At 35.3% G+C, this 22,891-nt stretch overlaps 5 protein-coding genes and 2 long non-coding RNA genes across 8 annotated transcripts in view; 5 read left to right on the top strand and 2 right to left on the bottom strand.

The window, feature by feature from the left end:
* LOC104780536 (21 kDa protein-like) lies at positions 1,695–2,514 on the top strand. The gene has a single exon (XM_010505036.2). It carries the CDS (start codon positions 1,764–1,766, stop codon positions 2,367–2,369), a length of 606 nt encoding a protein of 201 aa, XP_010503338.1. The 5' UTR covers positions 1,695–1,763; the 3' UTR covers positions 2,370–2,514.
* Positions 5,978–7,170, top strand: LOC109132579. The gene is made up of 2 exons (XR_002037605.1): positions 5,978–6,110; positions 6,824–7,170. It is a non-coding gene; the product is annotated as an uncharacterized LOC109132579 (long non-coding RNA).
* LOC104780537 lies at positions 10,812–11,563 on the top strand. Its single transcript, XR_766772.2, has 2 exons — positions 10,812–11,029; positions 11,256–11,563. It is a non-coding gene; the product is annotated as an uncharacterized LOC104780537 (long non-coding RNA).
* On the top strand, positions 12,654–15,879 carry LOC104780538 (riboflavin biosynthesis protein PYRR, chloroplastic). Of its 2 annotated transcripts, XM_010505037.2 has the most exons (10): positions 12,654–12,916; positions 13,133–13,508; positions 13,605–13,739; positions 13,820–13,919; positions 14,007–14,132; positions 14,222–14,535; positions 14,667–14,786; positions 14,878–15,129; positions 15,213–15,338; positions 15,422–15,879. In XM_010505037.2, the coding sequence occupies exons 2-10, from the start codon at positions 13,155–13,157 to the stop codon at positions 15,680–15,682; spliced, it is 1,788 nt and encodes a 595-aa protein (XP_010503339.1). In that variant the 5' UTR covers positions 12,654–12,916; positions 13,133–13,154; the 3' UTR covers positions 15,683–15,879. The 2 variants fall into 2 exon arrangements, with proteins under 2 accessions (XP_010503339.1, XP_019100198.1); XM_019244653.1 differs by having other exon boundaries at positions 12,654–13,508.
* Positions 16,649–19,088, top strand: LOC104780540 (probable pectinesterase/pectinesterase inhibitor 33). The gene is made up of 3 exons (XM_010505038.1): positions 16,649–17,413; positions 17,809–18,144; positions 18,231–19,088. The coding sequence occupies exons 1-3, from the start codon at positions 16,669–16,671 to the stop codon at positions 18,926–18,928; spliced, it is 1,779 nt and encodes a 592-aa protein (XP_010503340.1). The 5' UTR covers positions 16,649–16,668; the 3' UTR covers positions 18,929–19,088.
* LOC104783872 lies at positions 19,764–20,465 on the bottom strand. The gene has a single exon (XM_010508975.1). It carries the CDS (start codon positions 20,403–20,405, stop codon positions 19,764–19,766), a length of 642 nt encoding a protein of 213 aa, XP_010507277.1. The 5' UTR covers positions 20,406–20,465.
* Positions 22,142–22,891, bottom strand: part of LOC104780541 (putative glycerol-3-phosphate transporter 1) — a 12,822-nt gene continuing 12,072 nt past the window's right edge. Inside the window, exon 5 of the mRNA XM_019244654.1 lies at positions 22,142–22,366. Within this exon, the coding sequence (XP_019100199.1) occupies positions 22,306–22,366 (61 nt within the window). The 3' untranslated portion in view covers positions 22,142–22,305. The remainder of the gene's footprint in view (positions 22,367–22,891) is intronic.

Below are 22,891 nucleotides of genomic sequence, written 5' to 3' on the forward strand. Positions count from 1 at the left end.
TTTGTTGTCGACTGAATATAAAAAAAAATGAGATAGATAAGATAAGAATTGAGTTTTTGATATATCAGTTTCGAATCTATATAGCCGGGTATGGTATGGGCAGTATGGAAGTTAGTAACCCCAGAACTTTATGGATCGCATTTACGCATCACACTCATATAAAACAATGTTATTTTCCTCTCACTAATCTCTGAGGGAAGGGTATTCAATGGATAGAGTCGCAATGGTTTCAGGATAAAGCTAAACAATTCTGCGCTTTGAAAGAATTGATCCCTGACTTAGACCAACAAGGCGGCTCTTCCACTATGGCTAGAACCACTAACCCACCATCTCGTGGTTAATGTCGAGTATAATGTTAAGAGTTGAGTTTTTTATATATCAACAACAAAGTGATATATGTCGGCCGTATGGTAATTTCGTGACCTAAAAAACTTATGGATCACAATTGACGCATCACGTGCATATAACTATCGTTGTCTTCTCCTAATTTTGACGTGCCTTTGGTACGAAAAGCGAACCAAGAAATTTTAAGAGACGTTTGTTTAATAAAGCAACGTTAAATTGCTAATACCATGAAAAAACATTCTTCCAATTTTTAAACGGAATGTGAAACTCCAAAATTTTGACAATTGAAAGAGAGTATTGAGACAAGTGTGAAAGATCTTAATTGAAAGAGGATTGAAAGGAAGTGTGAGTTGACCAAAAAATGGGTAAGTGTGAAACTCTTTAAAATTTTGAAAAAAGAGCACTGAGATATCAGATAAGTGCATGTGAAACCAAGTCCCAGCTCCCAAACTTAGTTTATTTAATTTGGTATATGTATAGTGTGTGTATATTTAACAAATTTTGAAGAAGTTCATATCTTTGGCCGACAGTCTTTGTGAGAGCCCACCCGAAGCAATAGTTATCTTATGTAGTTTACCTTAAAAAAAGATTGTATAGTAATAATGAGATACATTTAATTAGTCGCCAAATGAACATTATTCTTATATGTGAATTTGTTAACATCGCCTCTATGATTCTATGTTATTTTATAATTTAATTTGTGCATCTTTTTGTGAATAATGGATACATTAGTCGTCTAATTTGGTTACATAGCATCTATTTGGACGTGGACCAGACTAATTAGAATTGTACCCTATTGTTGCAATTAGAATGTTCAGGTTCAAATCCACTCTCCATTTCTTATGTATTAGTATATTATTAGTCGCCCAATCCAATTTCTCTCTTTCTTGTTAGTTGCCTAATGAATATAAAATACTTTGATATATTGAAGTAAAGGAGAAAGATAAACGTACTTTGCGTGATAGTACCATTAATATATCGCCTTACATGGGATCCCATCATCCTTACATATTTGTGACTAATGATGATAATGTTATTCATATATTTACAATAACAAACAACAATACAAAATATAAAACTATGTTCACACGACAAGTCCATTCTGATGAAATTTTACGGAAAGGCCTATAAATTGTTTTGTTCATTCGCATGTTACTTTTGGTACTGAGAAAATATATAAATATAATTGCCATAGTACATATTCTGGTTAATTCCAACTAATAATCGACCCCAGTTGGAAAAAAATAACCGAACCAAGAGTCAAGGTCAAGCCTATTAATTATACTAATATTATAAACCCTACGAAAAACCAAACGTACACCAAAGAGTACGAACTAATAAACCTCTATAAAATCTCAAAACCAACTCCCTTACTTCTCCACAATCAAATTATCTAAATCAAAAACACTTCAAACACAATGGCAAAACAAATATTCCACGCTCTCTTTCTAACCCTCTTATCCACGACAATGCTCACCGCGTCCTCAGCCCCCGTAGCCGCAGGAGCTTCGAAACGCGCAATAAACTTCGTACAATCCTCTTGCAAAGCCACCACATACCCAACCGTATGCGTCAACTCTCTCTCCGTTTACGCCAACTCCATACAAACAAGCCCTCGACGTCTAGCTGAAACCGCACTCACCGTGACCGTGAGCCAGGCCCAATCCACAAAGCTCTTCGTCTCCCGCTTGGCCCGTTTCAAGGGTCTCAAGAAACGAGAGGTTCAAGCCATTAGGGACTGCCTTGAGGAGATCAATGACACCGTTGACCGTTTGACCAAGTCGATCCAAGAAATGAAGATGTGTGGTAGTGCTAAAGGTCGTGACCAGTTCTGGTTCCACATGAGCAATGCTCAGACTTGGACCAGCGCTGCTTTGACTAATGCCAACACTTGCTCCGATGGGTTCGCGGGTCGAATCATGGATGGCCGGATCAAGAACTCGGTCCGGTCCAGGATCGTGAATTTGGGTAGAGGAACTAGCAACGCCTTAGCCTTGATCAATGCCTTTGCTCAAAAATACTAAATAAATTACTACTTTTTTTCTTTGTTTCTTAATTATGTAATTTGAGCTACGAATATATGTGGAAGCTTGAGGGAATCTTGATTCTTGAATTGTTTCGTGCAAATCCTTAGTTTTTCTGGATATATAAACTTTTGATTTTTGTTATGTCGTTTGATATTTTAGCGTCCAGCGATCTAAAACTGCGTTTTAGCTGACATTTCTAGTGGTTGAAGAACAATTTACGTTGATCTTAAATTACCATTCACGTTAAAGTGAGTCGTTGACGCCGACACATTCGTTGAAGTTTGGGACGGTGTTGCGTTTTTGAGTGTAGATCTCACTCTATTAGAATATTTCAACTACTATTATACCCTTCTATATTAGAAAAACTACTCATCAACCTGTCTTTAAATCCTCTCACATATATTCACATGTTTCTACTGGACCATCGCAACCATATAACGTCATCTCCGCCGCTTATTTTCTCAGAACTTTTTTTTTCTTTCCTTTTTTAATCTCAGAATTATCTTCCCATTTGACAAACAAAAGATTTATAGTGAAGATGGATCATAATTAAATTGCACGATGTGTTTATGAGTTTGTAGAATGTCAATAGGTTTATATTAATATAGTCAAAATAATTTTATGTGAGAAAATTTTGTTAAGGTATAGAGAACAACACACGAATAAACCACTTCGAACGTGGCATGGCAAGCAAACACTTTTATTCAATTTTATATAAAACTTTCGTTTCTTACAAGACTAGAAATTAAGCTCACTCTCATATTTATCTAACACAAAACCATGTGTAAATCTAAAAGAGTTAAACATACTCATCTTCTAAGCTTTTTATGATTGTTTGAAGGTTACAAATCTCACAACTTTTATCCCACGAGTACTAGTTCTTTTTGCGGCTAGCCCTAGTCTATTTATGCCCACACAAACAATCTCTAACCTAAATCTTTGTGCATCCTAACAAAAAGGAAATATTCTTTATCCCAAGAATATTTCTCTCCTTATCTTCTCTAATCAAATATATTTTAAATATATTCGAGTATATCTTGATCTCTTCTTTCTTCCTTATCACGCATCTTGTCATCGCGTCCCACAATCCTTCTCCACATCAGCACTTTATGTCACATCATCATATCAGAACTCTGAGATCCTTTCACAGCGGCTTGTCACATTCAGAGCTCTGATACACTTTCAAATTTGTTTATATATTATGGTAAATTTTACTTCCCCTTTAATTTTTTTTATTAAAAAGAAAAACTCTATTAAAAATGGAATTTGTTTAAATTTCGAGTGTTTTACGACTTAAGATCAAACATGATTTTTTAACCAACATAGTCATTATATATCATGATTCCAATTTTATCAGAAATAATAACGACACAACATATGAACATTTTCTTTTGAATCAATGACTATTGCCCATTCTTCGCCCTTATATATTATTAAGTTAAACAGAATGGCCAATCAATTTATAGTGTTTTACACTAAATATTTTTTTCGTATCATATATGTTGCCGCCTCACCGGTAAAAGCCGCACGACCCTTAAAAGAACATGACACAAAGATAAACAAAACACAAAAAAATGACCACAAAAAAAAAAAAACTTTCGCTAAAATTTTTAAAATATTGTAGATGGATAATAATCATTGAAAGTAATTAAACTTAAATAAGTTAAGAATAAGAGATATACAATAAATAAAATAATTTATGAAAGTACAATAAACTGGAACAAGATACGGTATTAAATTCATGGCCAATCATTTTCTAGTGTTTTACAATAATGGAGAAAAAAATCAAAGGTTTTTAAATACAGAATGAGCAAAGAATCTGGATTAGTGTAAAACAATATCCTATTAAATCAGAAATAAATTTGGAATAATATTGATATTAATAAAATCATTTCAAATGGAATTGAATCAATTTTGGTTGAATATGATACGAATATTGAATACATACAACTATATATATTTATATGTATACATGTTCTTTGCAAATTTTAGAACATCTCATTATATTTCAAGTCCTGTATTATCACAGATGAAGAAATTCTTTCAAGTCTTGTTTGCCATTCTCACTATTTACATCCTTCTTGTGCAAGGTACATTTGTATAATTATTTAGAATCAATTACAAATATCATATTATATCTTAATAGTACGAAACTATCTTATGTAAAATATATTACATAATCTCGCTGGAAACACATGATGGAATATGTCGAAATTTATGGGTAAAAAATATGATGTAATCGCATATCAAAAAAAATGTAAAATAACTCATAAAAACAGTAGTCAATCCACTTATTGTTAATCACTTATGAGTTGTAAGTGCTTAATCTAACTATACTTTTCATTTAAGAATAGTTAATGAATCAAATTATATTATTTTTAAATGTACATAAATACTAAGATTCTATGGTTTTTATATTACAGGGAAAGGAGCATCACTGAATGCGATGACACATTGTCATAAGATTTTTTCAAATAAACAAGGGACATGTCCTATTGAAGAATGTAAATCTGTGTGTACAAGAACGTGGAAAGGAACCGGTATTTGTGAGCAAGTAAATACAAAAGGAGACATGAAATGTTATTGCATATACCTTTGCCCTGAAAAACCAATGCTTTAGCATTGTATAATATTGGCACAGTTATGGTGGACCTAAAATTTGAAAAGTCTTAACAGTTAATAATATTTTAATTTTTCTAGTGTTTAGATGTTATTATATATTTTTATAATTTAAACATTCATAATATTTTATAAATTTTAAAATATTTTTTATATTCGATAAAATTATTAGTTCAACTAAAGAACTAAAAAAAATGTTTTTGAACGCCTGATAAATCAAGCTGTTTGCTCACCCAGATCTGAAATCCTTTTAGTCATGTTTTGAGTAGACTCGCAAGCGTTGGCCAAATTTTAAACCAATGTGGAACATTGAAGACATTTTGTTTCGCTCATCTATTTTGTGTAATATAATTTTGTTTACAAAAATTTGAATAACAATATATGCAGAAAATTAAAATATTTTTATTAATTATATGTATATGTATGATAATTCAAAATACTTAAAACATAAAATCCAACAAAGATGATAGAAGAATATAAATTTTAATCTTATCCAAATCTTTCAAATATAATAACTAAAAAATTAATGCACGCATAAGTAAATTGACTATTTTTCTCTAACTGGATATTTTTTTGCTCTTTTCAATACAATAATATCAATATAGCATCATATGTAATATTTTACATTTTAAAGATTATTTATTTTTTGTTTATTCAAAAAAGGTTATTTATTTTTTAAAATTTTCCTAATTAGTATATATATGTGAAAAAATCTGGATTAATTTAAAACAACATAACTATTTTATATCTACATCAGAGGAAAGGATTAAGTGACTGTGGTCATACAAAAGGTAAAGGTGGTGGAATACTCAGCTGATGACATGGGACTAGGGAAAACCCTTCAGATAACTAAATCTGCACTTTTTTACTTTTTTTGTTTTTCTTATCTTTTTAAATCAGAATAAAATCTGGATTATTTGAAACAAGATCTCTTTAAATTAAATTTGGTTGAATTAGATATCCATGATTGTTGAATAGATAAAAAATAAAACTATATATAAAAGTAACATGTTCTTTGTAAAATTTTAAACAACTCCAATTCATTTATAGTGTCGAAGATGAAGAAACTTTTTCAAGTCTTCTTGACCGTACTAACTATCTACATCCTTCTTGTGCAAGGTTTGTATAAACATTCAAAATAAATTTATTATATATAATCATTATAAAAGAAATTGATTATGATTATCATGTTTTTGTTTAAAATATCAATTAAATTATCTCATATATAATATGTATCAAAATTATCAATTAAATTATCTCATATAAAATATGTATCAAAGTTATTATTTTTAGTATAAAATTCTATGATACTGATTTACTTCTTTTCTGTCAAATCGATACCAAAACTAAAGAAATTTCAGTTTTTTCACTAATAAGCGAGGTGACTAATACTTTTTTATGTGTTAGCTGATTAAAGGGAAACTTGTCTTCGAACTATGATATTATGTTAGGAATATGGATTTTCAACTCAAAATTGTTGACAATAAATAAATTGGCTTATGTCCTTTAATAATAGTAAAATCACTTCAATATGGTATTCGTGTTAGGGAGAGAGAGTTGATGGGTTTTTTCCATATTAATAGCTAAAAGTGCTATTATCTCGAAAGAGAGTGTATGAAAATCTTACATCAACTATATGCGAAAATATATAACTAGTATAAAAGTATATTGACCACTTCATGCATTGCCTATTAGTATTGAGTTTAAAACTTATAATCTAACTAGCTACTAGTATACATTTTTTTAAACATAATCACTCAAGCAAAGATAATATATTTGATTTATAAAAAATAATATTGAGAATTTAAGATTTTATGTTTTATATGTTACAGTAATAGGAGCGTCACCAAATGACACAACATATTCAAATAAAAAATTGACATGCTCGCTCGAAAAATGTAATACTATGTGTACCAAAACGTGGAAAGGATCAGTCGGTCTTTGCGAGAAAGTAAGCGCAAAAGGAGACATGAAGTGCTACTGCATATATAAGACCAATGCCTGAGAAATATGTTATATAGGAATAACTGTGGTTAAATATATTATTATTTAAAATAAAACTCAAATAGTAATGCATTATAATAAAAAGATCCATGCTGATGCTAGTGTGAGTGTCGTTAACAAATTATAAGTGTAACGTCTCCATCATTTTTAAAGCCGAAATCGGACTTCATATGTTGCTTATGGTTTTATGATATTCTTAGAGTCTTGAAGGGTTTTGTTTACAACTCTTGCCTTATTCCATTCCAATGTCTAGAGTAGAGATGTCAAAATAGTTCCACATTTGTGAGTCAACTCAACCAAACCTAAACCATGAACGTATTGAGTTAGGAATTTGGGTTTTAATGAGTTAACGGAACAAGAAAGGTTGATGATTTTAATGAGTTTGGTTAAAAAGAACTGATGACTGATGAGTTCACAAAACCAAAGCAGCACAAATTAATCAATTGTTAAAAGTTAAAACTTAAAACCATACCAAACCGAAAATAATCTCAACTGAATGTGTGTAAACCGATATTAACAAATCCAAACGGGCTGAAATGTCAGCTGCACTTACTTCACCTCACCCTAATTTTGGCTGTGTAATCACTACTTCCTCTGGTAAAGTAGATGGAGAAGGATATCTCTACGCTCAAGGCACTAAACCGGGAGAAGCGTTGGCCGTTGAAGCTGTTGGAGAGTTTTGTAGAGGCTCCACGGCTTATTTAAACATGGAGCCTGGTGATTGTCATGGCGACCATGCTGCTTTATCTGCTCTTGTTCAGGTTTTGCTTTTGATGAGTATAATTCCAATGATATGTAATAACTGATAAGTGATGAGCTTGTGAACCCTTGGAATCAGAATGCGGTGAGCAAAATTTCTCATGGATGCAAGTTGTCGTATACTTTGCGGGCAAGAAAAAATTTGGGAGTGAGAAGAATCCCAGTCAAACGAAGACATAAAGATTTCCACCAAGTATAAACCACGACCTGATTTGGTGCAAGCTTGTCAAAGATATGGTATGTTTCTCAATTCTCCAAGTTTCAGAGTTTGTAAAGATATTAGTCGTCTCCGACTAGGAAAAGAATCAATTGTTGACCAAGGCGTGAAGCGAGGGACTCATCTCGTTAGTTATGCTTTTCAACCACATGATCATATTACCTATCGTAGTCATGATGATCAGATTGTGTTGGAAGATCTGAGAACTTCAAATGAGTTTACTAAAGCTGCTAAGGAGTTGGAACATGACTACATGAGAGTAGTACAGGTTGGGTTCCAAGGAACAAGTGATGGCGTAGATAAGGACAGATTCGTTGCTCCACAGTTGGAATGTTCTGTGTTTTCGTGGGGTTCATATAGATGCCTGGGAAATGGGTCATGTTATCATGAGGAATTCGCTCCTCATTTTGAGTTGTATGTGTGGGATGGATCTGGGCCAGGTTGCGATCTACAAGAATTCGGACATATCAATAAAGTCAAAGGAAGGTCAAGGTACTTTACTTTTTCATGATTACACTATGTTGCTCGCAAAAGCTGATGATGTTAATCAAATATTGGTGGAAGTTAGTACAAGTGAGAAACAAAGTAGTTCGTCTTGGATTGGTTGTGTGTGGGATCCAGGTGGGACGTGGTTTGTGAAAGTTCAAGTAAGTTGGTTAGGAACTTATTTTCTTGAGTATAAGAAAAAAATGGGGCTAGTCGTAAGTCATGGTTTAGAAGTGCAAGGCTGGTCTTGTTTGCCGAAACAAGGATTGTTATGACAAGAAGATATAGTGAGAGCACTTAAAAGACTTATGAACGACTTAGTATGAGTCAGTTCCATGGAATTGCAGAACCCATGAGGAAGTTAAAAAAGCTAGATAGTGAGAATAAATGGAAGTCTTAGCCTCACTGCTACATAACAAACATCGTTTGTCACTTTATCTTGAGGACAAGATTGAACTTTCAGGGGCGAGTAGTAGAAGGTGTGGATGGTTGGTCTTTGATAGAGGGAAATAGGATAGAATCTCAGATGGTATTAGGGTGTTGAGCTTAATACAGAATAATCATATATTAGATGGATATTACAGAAATGATAAAGATCCTAAGCTAACGGGGAGGAATCACAAGATCAGTTTTCAGATAGCAAGTAAAAGATGAAAAGAGAATCAAATTTAAATTTTAAACAAATATTGCCTTTAATTGTTTTTTATAATCTTAAATAGAATCATGAATTAAATATATTAATAATGGTTTTAACAATAAATGTGATGGTATGCCGGTAAATAAATCTAATTTGAGGATTTATTTTATAAAACTGCTGCAATTATGCTAGTATATATTACTCCAAATTTTTTTCACATTTATACTATTAATTGGAAAACTTTTAAAAAATAAAATAATCTTTAATCGAAATAAAATCTGGAGTAATTTAAAACAAGATCTCTTTAAATGAAAAGATTTATTAAATTGGATTGAATTAGATACCCATGACTGTTGAATAGATATAGCTATATATATAAGTAAATCGTTCTTTGTAAATTTTAAAACAACTCCAATTCATTTATGGTATCTAGATGAAGAAACATTTTCAATTCTTGTTAACCATACTAAGTACTGTATCTACATCCTTCTTGTGCAAGGTTTGTATAAACATTCATAATTATTCTATTATATTTATAATCATTATAAAAGAAACTGATTATGATTACCATATTATTTGATTAACATATCAATTAAATTTTCTCATATAAAATATGTATCAAAATTATTATTTTTAGTCTAAATTCTGTATATTGATTTTACTTCTTTTCTGTCATATCGATACCAAAATAAAAGATTATTTCCGTTTTTTCACCTAACATTCTCCACTTTATGTTATAGAGAGATAAGTGAGGTGATTAATACATTTTTAATGTGTTAGCTAAAGGGCAATTTGTCTTCTAAGTTCTAACTATGATACTATATTAGGAATATGAATTTCCAACTCAAAATAGTTGACAATAAATAAATTGGCTCATGTCCTTTATATAATAGTGACCACTTCATGCATTGCCTATTAGTATTGAGTTAAAACTTAAAATCTAACTCGTATACATTTTTAAAAACATAATCAATGAAGCAAAGATAATATATTTGATTTATAAAAACAGAATATTGAGATTCTATATTTTGTATGTTACAGTAATAGGAGCGTCACTGAATGACACAACATATTGTTATAAAATCTTTTCAAATAAAGACTTGACATGTTCTATCGAAGAATGTAAATCTGTTTGTACTAAGACGTGGAAAGGAGTTGGTATTTGCGAGAAAGTAAGCGCAAAAGGAGACATGAAGTGCTACTGCCTGTATAATTGCCCTAGAAGACCAGTGCCTTAGCAATATGTTATGTAGGAGCAAATGTGATCTCATAGACCTAATGAGTACAGATACCTTTATGACTTTATCACTAGTCGTTAAATTTATTATTATTCAATATAAAACTCAAAATAATAATGCATTATAATAAAATGATCCATGCTAGTGTGAGTGTCATTAACAAATTATAAGTGTAACGTCTCCACCATTTTCAAAGCCGAAATCGGACTTCATATGTTGCTTATGGTTTGATGATATTCTTAGAGTCTTGAAGGTAGTCCTGGGCAATCGGCAGAATCCGATTAAACCAAACCGGACAAACCGATTGTTTCGGTTATCGGCGCCCGATTTGTAAAGAGAGAGAAACCGATCGGCAAAATTAATTTGAGAATTCGGTTAATGGTTCGGTTCGGTTCGGCAAAGCATAACCGATTGGTTTTACATAAACCGAAATATATATAGGATTAAATTTTCATTAACCTTAATCTCCTTCATTTTTTCTTCCTGCGGCTGCTTCTTTACCGAGCAAAGAGTTCTCTCTACGAAAAAATGGTGAAAGCTAAGCCTTTGAATCCGAGAAGACTCAATCACTAATCATCATCATTACGTATCTCATCCATCATCATCTTCTACAACTCGTCTCTTGTTGTCAATCACACTCATAAGAAGAATCCCTTTTGTCTGACTTCGTTAAACTCTAATGGCTAATTTCCTACTGGTAAGCTGTTCTTTTTTCTTCTTCTTTCAAAGTCAAAACCTGGCCCTAACTTTGTTCAAGTCGATTGCTTTGTTGTTCTTCTTCTGTTTTTTATCTCTTTTCTTTATTCTTCTGGATTTTTGCGGATGTATTAGTTCAAATCTTAATCCTAATTAGATTCGTTTTGTTTTGTTTATTTCTGCATCTGTTTACCTTGATCTAATGATAAAATTGCTGAGTTTTGTAGATGGCTTCTGACGATAACAATGAGACAGAGAGTGAAGAACTTGAAAGCACAGACTTACGGCAGTTCACACGGCGGAACCAGCTAGAAACGATCGCTGGTTGCTAACAAAAAAAAACCCTAGATTTAGATGGATTTGGGCTTTGTTAGTGTAATTTGGTTTGGGCTTGGGATTTTATTAGGTTTGGCCTTTTAATTTTGTCAATTGGGTTGTTGTAATTGGGTTTTTGCCATGCAAATATTTTTTGGTATAAGAAGTAAACCTAACAAAAAACCGAATAAACTGAATAAGATAAAATCCGGTTCATCTTCGGAACATAAATTTTTGTCGATAACCGACCCGAACCGAAATTTATTTTGGCTCTATTCGGTGAGATTTTTTAGAAACCGAACTTTTGCAAAACCGAATAACCCCACCCAAATAAACCGTTTAAACCGAACGCCCAGGACTACTTGAAGGGTTTGTTTACAATTTTTGCGTTAATAATCCATTCCAATGTTTAGATATGTCAAAATAGTTCCAAATTTGGGAGTCAACTCAACCAAACCCAAACCAAGAACTTATTGAGTTATGAATTTGGTTTTAATGAGTTAACAGACCAAAAAGGTTGATGATTTTAATGAGTTTGGTTAAAAAGAACTATGACTGAACCGATGAGTTCACAAAAACCAAACCACCACAAATTAATCGATTAAAGTTAAAACATAAAACCATATCAAACCGATAATAATCTCAAATGAATGTGTAACCCGAGATTAACAAAACCAAACTCTCTCTCACGCATCTTACTTATCCCTAATCTTCGATCCAACGTAATCGATTTGCATCCCTCATCGTCGATCTCTCATCTTTGATCACTCTATCTAGCCCTGAGACTTCGGTTATTTCGGTGAATTCGGTTCAATTTTTTTCAATTTTTATGAGTTTTGAAAATCTTTCCGAATTTAAGTTATTTTGATTTGTTGGTTAATTCAGTTTAAAAATTGAAAACAGAAAATTAACCAATTTTATTAAACAATCTTGTTTTCGGTTTATTTAGGGATAATTTTGGTTTTTTCTTTTTCGGTTTTATTTCAAATTTTTCGGGTTTTTTTATTCGGTTAGTTCGATTATTTTAGGGATAAATTTCCGTTTTGTAGATTTAAAAAAAAAATTGGTTAGTCGATAACCGAACTGAAATAACCGAAATATTTTGTTTTTTTTTTTACTTTTTATTTTTTCTACCGATCTTTTCAGCTGCTATAACTGAAACCGAACCAAACACCCAAAATATCGGTTCGGTTTATCGCACTCACGGAGATGTGTAAAATGAACAGAATTTTGGCTATTGAGCCTAAGTGGGCTTCTTCCTTATGTGTCGTGAGCCCAAGTGACTACACCTCTGCTTCAGCTTTCTTTCTCTATCTCTGAAGTCTCAAGCCTCTCAACACTTCGTCCCTTCTCCCTTGTTTTGAATTTTCTTAGTTATGGAGATGAGGAAATGGATTTTCTAATGTGATTTCGTGTGAATCAGTCTCTGCATTTGGATTGATGTCACTCTAATGGTTTGAGGATCTCGCTCTCTCTCTCTCTCTCTCTCTCTCTCTCTCTCTCTCTCTCTCTCNCTCTCTCTCTCTCCCCGCCGACTTCGATTTCTTCAGTTTCTTATACCCTTTTTTCTCAGGTCAGCGAATTTGATAGATTTCGAGAATAGGGTTTATACGGGTTTCTGTTTTGATTCAGAGAACACGAGTAAAGTTTTGATCTTTTGTTTCTGGGTTTTACTTACGCTTTAGGGAACAAGACGAAAGATTTGATTTTGTTTAGAGCTCTGAGTGAGTTACATGATTTTGACATTTGGGACATTGCATATCTTTAAACCCTTCTCTTCTTTTCACAGATTAGGCCGATTGATTCCAATTATGGCTCTTTCATTACGAATTAGTTCGTCTCCCTTAATCTGCAGAGCCACTCTAGCTAACGGAGACAATGGTCGTAATCACCACGCGAAAGACGCCGCCTTTATCCGACGTGCTGCTGATTTGGCTGAAATGTCAGCTGGACTTACTTCACCTCACCCTAATTTCGGATGTGTAATCGCTACTTCCTCTGGTAAAGTCGCTGGAGAAGGATATCTCTACGCTCAAGGCACTAAACCGGCTGAAGCGTTGGCTGTTGAAGCTGCTGGAGAGTTTTGTAGAGGCTCCACGGCTTATTTAAACATGGAGCCTGGTGATTGTCACGGCGACCACGCTGCTGTATCTGCTCTTGTTCAGGTTTTGCTTCTGTGCATAAATCCAATGATATGTGATAAATGATGAACAATTTGATAAAGTTGTGTTTGAGTCGAAGAAATGCATTGTATAGATTAGGCAGGAATTGAACGAGTTGTTGTTGGAATAAGGCATCCTCTACAACATCTAAGAGGCTCTGCGATTCGTGAACTAAGGAGCCAAGGGATTGAAGTGAATGTTCTTGGAGAGGACTTTGAGAGTAAAGTTCTTGAGGTAATAATGTATATCTTTTTACTCTTCGATTTGAAGTAAATTGTTTTTATTTTGGTAACTAAATGTGAATATTCTTACAGGATGCTCGGAAAGCGTGTCTTCTTGTGAATGCTCCTTTGATTCATAGAGCTTGTTCTCGTGTTCCATTCTCTGTTCTTAAGTATGCCATGACTCTTGATGGTAATTATATCAACCTGCATTTTATATGTTAGTACTAGAATAGATGGAAGTTGGAGGGAGCTTAAGGTTTTTTTGGTGTATTGACAGGTAAGATTGCAGCAAGTAGTGGACATGCAGCATGGATAAGTAGTAAACTCTCTAGAACCCGAGTGTTTGAGTTGCGAGGAAGAAGTGATGCCGTGATAGTTGGAGGAAACACTGTACGCCAAGATGGTAGATATTTTTACCTCAAATCTTGAATCTTTATAGATGCCTAAAGCTGAATAAATAACAACAGAGTTGTACAATTTTTTTAACTGCAGATCCTCGATTGACTGCAAGACATGGACAGGGTCACACCCCTACGCGAATTGTGATGACTCAGAGTCTTGATCTTCCTGAGAAAGCCAATCTCTGGGATGTCTCGGAAGTGCCTACCATAATTGTTACACAAAGAGGTGCGAGAAGGAGTTTCCAGAAATTTCTTGCCTCCAAAGGTGTTGAAGTTGTGGAGTTTGACATGTTGAATCCAAGAGAAGTTATGGAGTATTTCCATCTTCGTGGGTATCTCTCGATTCTATGGGAGTGTGGAGGAACATTAGCTGCATCTGCTATATCATCCAGCGTCATCCACAAGGTACCCATTTTACTATCTTATGCTGTTCCTTGGCCAAATCTAATCTTCGACCTGTGAGATTTGTATTTATAGCTTGCTACTTATGAAGGTGTAACACTGTTATTCTTCTCTCAATGTAATTCGTTTTTCAGGTTGTAGCTTTCGTTGCCCCAAAAATTATCGGTGGGAGGAATGCGCCTTCTCCTGTTGGTGAACTTGGGATGGTAGAGATGACACAAGCATTGAATCTAATGGATGTTTGCTACGAGCAGGTAATATACTAATATTTACACTTCTTGACTTAACGTTAACCAATCTAGCCTCTTAGTACTATGGGTTAATTTAAATCCTTGAAAACTACAGGTTGGCCCCGACATGCTTGTCACCGGGTTTCTTCAACCCATACCAGACCTTATACCTGTTATCCCATCAGAGGACGCAACTGTTGAGATTGACCCCAGTGTTAACCCCTTTGAATCTAGTATCATATTCTTTTACAAAACATGGGACCTTTATGGAAGTTTCTCAAACTTTTCTCCGCATCCAATACGAATGCCCTGTGGCGAGGACAATGATGATTACATGACCTGGCCCAGTGTGGAGCATTACTATCAGGTACTACACAACGGTCCATGTGAAATAATATCTTGCTCTTTCATAATAACATAATCTCTAAATCCTTGTCCAAAAACCTGAAGGCAAACAAGTTTGTTGGGGTCGAAAATCCGATGGCACATGACTGCGTTGAGAAAATTAGAACAGCTAGAAGTCCAGAGGAGGCAGCTCTGATAGGCAGATCAACGCTGAGACAGAAACCTGAACTGGTATGAATATAAGTTGGTTGTCCAGTTTCGAGCATCAAAGCAGTTTTCACTCTTTCGTTGATCTCTTTAATGATTGTTTTTAGGTTCGGAATGACTGGGAAGATGTGAAGATAGAAGTAATGTACATGGCTCTAAAATGCAAGTTCTCGACTTATCCTCACTTGAAATCAATGCTGCTCTCAACTGCTGGTTCGGTTCTTGTGGAGTCTTCACCGCACGATCTATTCTGGGGAGGTGGCCGAGAAGGAGAAGGGCTCAACTATCTTGGTCGACTACTTATGCAACTTCGTTCAGAGTTTTTCGACGATTCCTCTGTTTCAGCTGAAAACACTTTTTTAGCCTGATGGATGATGATAGTCTTTCATATTTACTCCCAAAATGTCATCAATAAAAGTTTCAGTTTTGACATTTACATTGTTGTAATTTTTTAACGTATACAAACATCATTGTAAGTTTGTAACATTATGATAGTTTCTCTAGGCCGTTTGATTCACATTAACTCATATCGAGTATTTATAATGGTAACGGTGAATTTTTATTTGCTTTGTTTGGCTTTGAAACAAATCCAAATATTCAACAAGACCATTCAAACGTTAGTATTTGGTTCGGTTCGGACCGTATCAGTAACTCCAAGGCTTATATGAACACCTTCCCTAAAGAAGACACTAGGTGGTCACGACGCTTTGAGAAAAAACGGACACTAGGTGGTCAACAAAGACACTAGCTGGTGACAACGTCGGAACATAAAAGTAAACTCTAAAAGTTACATACTCACCGGAGATATTTAATATAAATATAAAACTATGTATAATAAATAATCATTTAGGAACATATAAACCAAGATTATTGTAAGAGTTTGCGTATGCTTGAAACTACAGGAGTAGAAACTGAGCTAAAAGCACATGGAAAGGTTACTTTAACATTGGAAAAACACATCTTCTTCTTCTTCCTTTTAAGTCACTTTTCCTCCTCTTTATTCATTTTGACATTTTTTTTCTAAACTATTTTTATAATTATGTAATGGAATCAATTATGGACATCTATATAGGTGTTTCATATTATATGATTTTATAATCATATGTTGCTAAATATAAGAATATGAGTCATGATATCATATGAGTACAATCCCAAGCAAAGACAACACACATCATCATGTTCTCCCCTCAATAACAATCACTTGCAAAGTACATACACACAAACTCAATAATAAGAATAATTCCTCATTAAAATAATTTAATTTACGAAACTAAAATCCCTTTAATTAGTTAAGACATCACACCATGACATTTCCCAATTCCCCATACAAACTGATAGCCAAGAACTTCAAAGAATGCTTAGAGGCATCTTTCACATTTGCCTCTTGGCCTCATTTCTTCTTCTACCGTTCTCCTCCGCCGTACACCATAGTGGCTTCACTGGTGGAACCGATGCTCCTCCTCCGTGGGATCATAATGTTACCCCACCACCAGAAACCGCACCATCCCCAACCCCCACCTCGAGTTCCCCTACCGCTTCACCGCCATCTCCCGGACCGGTGGCTCCACCGGCTCCTTCTAATAACGGCTCTGTCTCCGGCGACATGACATGGTGGTGCAACAAGACTCCACACGCTGAGACATGCAATTACTACTTCAGGAAGAGCTCACAGAATAACATCAACCGACCACCAAGGTTCCGGTCCGAGTTCTTACGAATGCTTGTCAAGATAGCACTTGACCAAGCCGTGATTACACACAGTCAAACTGTTAAGTTCGGACCAAGCTGCACCAACAACCAAAGGAAGGCCGCTTGGTCAGACTGCGTACACCTCTTCCAAAACACAGTGGCTCAGCTGAACCGAACGCTCAAGGGACTTAACCCGGCGGCGTTAAATGATGTCAAGTGTACGGACTTCGACGCACAAACATGGCTCAGCACGGCTCAGACCAACATCGAGACATGCCGTTCCGGATCCGAGGATCTTAACGTCTCAGATTTCGTCATGCCGGCGATCTCCAACAAGAACTTGTCAGATTTAATTGGAAACTGCTTGGCCGTCAATGGAGTTCTCATGAAGCAACATAATCATACGACTGGTACGTTCTATTATACTGTATTAGTATTATAATTACTTTAGTCAAAGGAAAAAATATTATAGTTACATACTTACTTCAACTGGATAATTAGATTTTCCTCATTTAATTACGAATACACCAATTTGTTCCACAAATCATCTTTTGCTGCTTATAAGTTTTCTCGGCAAAAAGTATTAAAAAGTGTTACGTTCATCGTAATCTTTGTTCACACGTGATCAGATTAATTATGAATACTAATTAACATCTTAGGTTATGTACCCTTTTTTTTTTCCTGCAAAACACACCTAGCTTTTTCATCTTAGACGGTAATTTTTTTTTTTTTTAAATAAGGTCATTATGTAACATGACTTTATGTAACACAGTCAAATTAATTCCAATCTGTTTGGTTTGTGAAGCAAACCACAAAGAATACTTCCCAAGCTGGGTCTCAAGACACGAGAGACGTTTGATCGTATCAGCCTCTTTAGCGAAATCGAGGCCACACCTAGTGGTATCACTAGACAGGTCCGGCCATTTCCGGTCAATACAAGCTGCCATAAACTTCGCAGCAAGAAGGAGATACAAGTCAAGATTTGTCATATATGTGAAGAAAGGTGTTTACAGAGAGAACATCGATGTTGGCAACGATAACCACAACATCATGCTCGTCGGCGACGGTGAGAGAAAAACAATCGTCACCAGTGGCCGAAGCGTCCAGCACGGTTACACCACCTATAACTCTGCAACCGCCGGTTCAAACTCTAATCTTAAAACCTTAGTTAAATTCGACTTACGACTTCTAATGGTACTAATAAGTCTTTTTCAACTCTTTTTGAAGGCTTTGGAGGCCAAAGGTTTGTAGCAAAAGACATGACATTCATCAACACGGCAGGGCCATTACGCGGCCAAGCTGTGGCGGTTCGATCATCCTCTGACCTCTCTGTTTTCTACCGAGTCGGTATCCATGGATTCCAAGACACTCTCTACATCCACTCACAACGTCAGTTCTTTAGAGAGTGTTACATCTCAGGCACCATCGACTTCATCTTTGGAAATGCAGCTGTTGTGTTTCAAAACTGCATGATTGTTGTCCGAAGACCCCTCCATGGCCAAGCCAACATTATAACCGCTCAAGGTCGGGGTGACCCTTTCCAGAACACAGGCATAACCATCCATAGCTCAAGGATAATCGCGGCTTCTGATTTGAGGCCTGTGATTCGATCGTACAAGACTTATTTAGGCCGACCGTGGCAAGCTTATTCGCGCGTCACAATCATGAAGACCTACATAGATAACTCGATCAGTCCCTTGGGATGGTCTCCTTGGTTAAGAGGATCCAATTTTGCTCTCAATACTGTTTTCTATGGAGAGTACAAAAATTTTGGGCCGGGGTCTTCCACAAGATGGCGGGTCCGTTGGAAAGGATTCCACGCCATAACGAGCACCGCAGTTGCTTCTCGGTTTACCGTCGGAAGCCTTATCGCCGGCGGTTCATGGTTGCCAGCCACTGGCGTGCCTTTCAAGTCAGGGTTGTGAGGAGAGTCACCTTGTCCTGTATACCAAAGACTAAACAATGTGTTGTGTGAATGTGATCTTTGTTTATTTATTACTGATTTATTTATCTCTTTTTTTTTATTACATTATTTTCAACCAAAAACATTCTAATTATAGAGACATTGGTCTACAACATATCTGATTTACGCTACATTTAGTTTATATTTTTCTCATATATGTTAGGAAGCCGAATACGTTTCTTCTTATCTTGCTATGAATATTTCTTATCTTTTAAGAACAAAATTCGAGATTATGCTCTGTTTTCGTTTAACCAATTAGGGTTATTGTACCCTGGGTGGTCAGTTCTGATCAAAGCTTTTTAATATGCTCAGCCTCAGCCCCTAAAATTGGGTGTCTATTGTCCAATTAATATCACACGCATTTAAGGGGAATTACTTGAAGATTAGTTCGATGTGTGAGCATCTTCCTACAAGGCACTCACTTAGTCGTCAGTGATTGGTTGCAATAGATGATCCTCTAGTAAATAAGCTATATATAGTACCTGTTGAGTCAAAAGGTCTATGATTGTGGTGTAAGAACAAAAATGGATCATAACAAAATTTATTTTGTCCTCTTATATAGTTCAGTTTGATACAAGAAATCGTCTTGTCTGTTTTAATACCACAATCATTTCTCTAAATCATACGTCACACCTATATATCAAAAAACACCATACATCATTCAATAGCGATTAACAAGTTAACTTTAATTTTCTAGTATCAAAGTGAAAAGAAGGCACAACTGAACTTTAAATTTCTAGTATCAAAGTGAAAAGAAGGCAACCAATTAGTACAGTTAAGACGATACAAAATGTCATCTAAGTAGGGGTAAGAAACAAATTAGCATTGCTATCACCAATATAACCAACTAAACTGATCATACCACCAACTAAACCAATCAAACCGAAATAAACCAAAGCCCTAAAACACACCCGCCCATTCCCTTTCACTTCTCTATCCATCACCTCTTCCTTAACCGTGCCCGCCACCGGAAACTTAACCTCTTCCATCTCCTCCGATGACGCATCTTGAAACATTGGCCACTGCTCAGCCTCTACTTCTTCCTCCTCCTCTTCTGCTTTACTAGACTCGTTCAGACAAGATCCGACGGACGAGTAATCCGCACCGGTTTCATCGCCATCATTAGTTCCCAAAGTTTCCATTTCTGATTTGATCAGTGAACCATTATCATGATGACCGGGCCATTGATTAATGATAGAAGCCTCTATTTCGGTTAACCTCTTTGCTAAGCAATGAAACCTTTCGTCAACGTCTTCTTCTCCTTCCACATGCATCCGTCGAGACGAAATCTCAGCCGTTAAAAGGGTCCTCACAAATAAAATTCCAAGTTGTATTTTCCGAAGATTGGGATCATCATCGTCGGTAAAAGTGACTACTTCAAGTAAAGACTCGAGTTCTTCAAGTTTCTTCTCCAAGACTGAGTTTATCTTTGCCTTCATTCTCTCTCTCTCTCAGTCTCGATCCTCTTATTCCCAACCAATGGTTTTTTTTTCTCCTCTCCTCTCCTCTCCTCTCCTCTATCAACCGATTTTACAATGTTGAAATAGTAGAATTTAAAAACTTACTAATGTAGTTGGTTGCGAATGCGACGGTTACCATGAGATTACGTAGGTGCCTTTTCGTACAACGTACACATATAGTACGTTTACCTAAATATATGTTCCGTAGTTGAATTAATGTTCTGTCCAAATTTATCATATTATGTGTAGTTGAGGCTCAAGTATGTGGGCTTGAAGTAATGGCTCTCTATTCCACTATGTATGTAATTAAGGTCCATTAGCTATTATGTTACTCTTCACCAATAATTAGCTATTATGTTACTCTTTACCAATAATTATCGTCTCTACGGTGATCTCGTGATAAGATATGCTTTTCGTATATATGAAAACTGATGCCATGTCAATGTGTCATATTCCACGAAGTGGTTCTCTTATATATATTCAGTCGTACTCGTTCGTTCGAACGAGTAAATTATTTCTTTAACAAGTTAGTTTTAGTTTTATGATTCAAGTTTTCGTAGGAATTTAATATGTAGCCTCAAATGAGTAAATTATATTGAAAAAATGTTATTAGTAGTACACCACAAAAGAAATAGGTAGAAATTAAAATAACAATTTATCGAAATAATGTGAGGAACAAAAAAAAAAACACAAAACCGCTAGAGTTTGCGGATTAATTGGCTTTAATTAACGAAGCAGTTTAACTCTTCGTATAAACAGTATTGTTCAAATAAAATATTAAGCTTTCTCAATCGAGAAAATTCGTACGTCATGTGTATAATTACGCAGCTTCTAGTGGGATCCGATTACTTAATTTGATTGATTATAACCTAACCTATCATTATCAATTACACGGTTGTGTGTCTGTGTGCATTTAATTGTTTTTGGATTTTCAAAAATGTGGTCCATGCATATGTAGAAAACACTATACAACTATAGTCTTATACGTTTTATGCTATTATTAAACAAATCAATAACCAAAAGTAGTGGTCAAAAACCACGATCAAAATACTGGAAATCAGAAGCTGTGGTCCTTAATCTTAGTGGTACGTAGATTTCCACATTAGTTAATGTCCTTAATTTATGTTTATTTTATATTATAAAGAAGGTAAAATTTATACACATGACATGATGACAATGTAATATATTAATGTTTTGGTTCGTATCAATATATACATTTATATAGGTTCCACTTTGTTTGTTCAAACGTCCACGCGTAGACATATTTGATGAGAACCCTTTGCCGAGTGGCGTACCAATTTATTTTTTGAACTAATTAAAAAGATCTCCCATTTGACTCTGATTTGCTAACAAAAAGTGGACCAAATAATCAATAGACTAGACCATTTGATTTATAGATTTGACAATAATTGGTAGCGGATCAATTTATTATTGGTCCATGGCAGTTTCTTTTCTCTCTTTTTTGGTTGGTCCATACGAACTAATTTATTAATGGTAAATAAAAAACAGTTCCATTCCACAAATGATTTTGTTCACCTCATCGGCTGCAAACATAAATGAATTTGTTAGTATTAACAGATTGTTAACCGTTGAACTACTATCACTTTCACTTACATATTGTTAATAAATTTTGGCATAATTTTTTGTGCCATTTTGCAGAACCAAGTTAACCTTCTCGGAGCCACGGCAATTTTGGAGATTCATTTCTTGAGAAATTAATCAAATCAAGATCGGTAATATATATTAAATTATTTACATCACAATACAGATTACATGTTTACAAATTCCCACAGACCTGAACTCCGGTCCGAGATCTCCCCTAAGAAAATTACACACAACTTAAAACGCAACCAAAAAAATGGCGATCATAAGTTGATGATCACACTTCCATCACGTGACCCTGCTCGTTGTCCACGGGAGTTCTACATTCCTCCGATGGCCTAGACTCGGCTATCTTCTCGGCTACTTCGGCCATAACCAGCCTCGTCAACAATAGTCCAGCCACAAACGCAGCTCCCATCAACATTGTGAAAACCGCGGTCCAGCTACTCCTAGACGATATGTAACCCGTTAGCAACGGTCCAACCGCAGCGCCTACTGATCCCGTTCCGTCAATTATAGCCGTGACCGTAGCCAAAGCTCTCGAGTTTCCTTTCAACGAGCTATGTGTTCCAAGATCGGCTGAAACGGCCGTTGTAATCAAAGCGTAAGGTCCGTTTACCAACATCCCGGTTAGGAACATGAGTGACGCGTTGGCTAATAACGATACATGTCCGTAGCTACGGTAGAAGAACAAAGCTGGGATTGAGCAGTACATGAAACTAGCAGCTGTAATCGCTCTTGCTCCAATTCTGTCTGAAATGTAACCAGCCATGATTCCTCCAACCACACCTCCTACATCGAACATTGTCGAAAGATTCCCCGCTGTTTCGTCCGATAAATACTCACCTTCAATAGCTGCAAAT

The sequence above is a fragment of the Camelina sativa genome, chromosome 4 (assembly GCF_000633955.1).
Source record: "Camelina sativa cultivar DH55 chromosome 4, Cs, whole genome shotgun sequence".
NCBI lineage: Eukaryota > Viridiplantae > Streptophyta > Magnoliopsida > Brassicales > Brassicaceae > Camelina > Camelina sativa.

Bases quoted from the DNA above. Each gene is read 5' to 3' on its own strand.
- LOC104780540 (XM_010505038.1), top strand. From the start codon at position 16,669: ATGCTTAGAGGCATCTTTCACATTTGCCTCTTGGCCTCATTTCTTCTT. The intron at 17,414-17,808 runs GTACGTTCTATT...TGGTTTGTGAAG, and splicing joins GCAACATAATCATACGACTG to CAAACCACAAAGAATACTTC. The intron at 18,145-18,230 runs GTTCAAACTCTA...CTCTTTTTGAAG, and splicing joins CTATAACTCTGCAACCGCCG to GCTTTGGAGGCCAAAGGTTT.
- LOC104783872 (XM_010508975.1), bottom strand. From the start codon at position 20,405: ATGAAGGCAAAGATAAACTCAGTCTTGGAGAAGAAACTTGAAGAACTC.
- LOC104780538 (XM_019244653.1), top strand. From the start codon at position 13,077: ATGATTTTGACATTTGGGACATTGCATATCTTTAAACCCTTCTCTTCT. The intron at 14,536-14,666 runs GTACCCATTTTA...TTCGTTTTTCAG, and splicing joins CATCCAGCGTCATCCACAAG to GTTGTAGCTTTCGTTGCCCC. The intron at 15,339-15,421 runs GTATGAATATAA...GATTGTTTTTAG, and splicing joins TGAGACAGAAACCTGAACTG to GTTCGGAATGACTGGGAAGA.
- LOC104780536 (XM_010505036.2), top strand. From the start codon at position 1,764: ATGGCAAAACAAATATTCCACGCTCTCTTTCTAACCCTCTTATCCACG.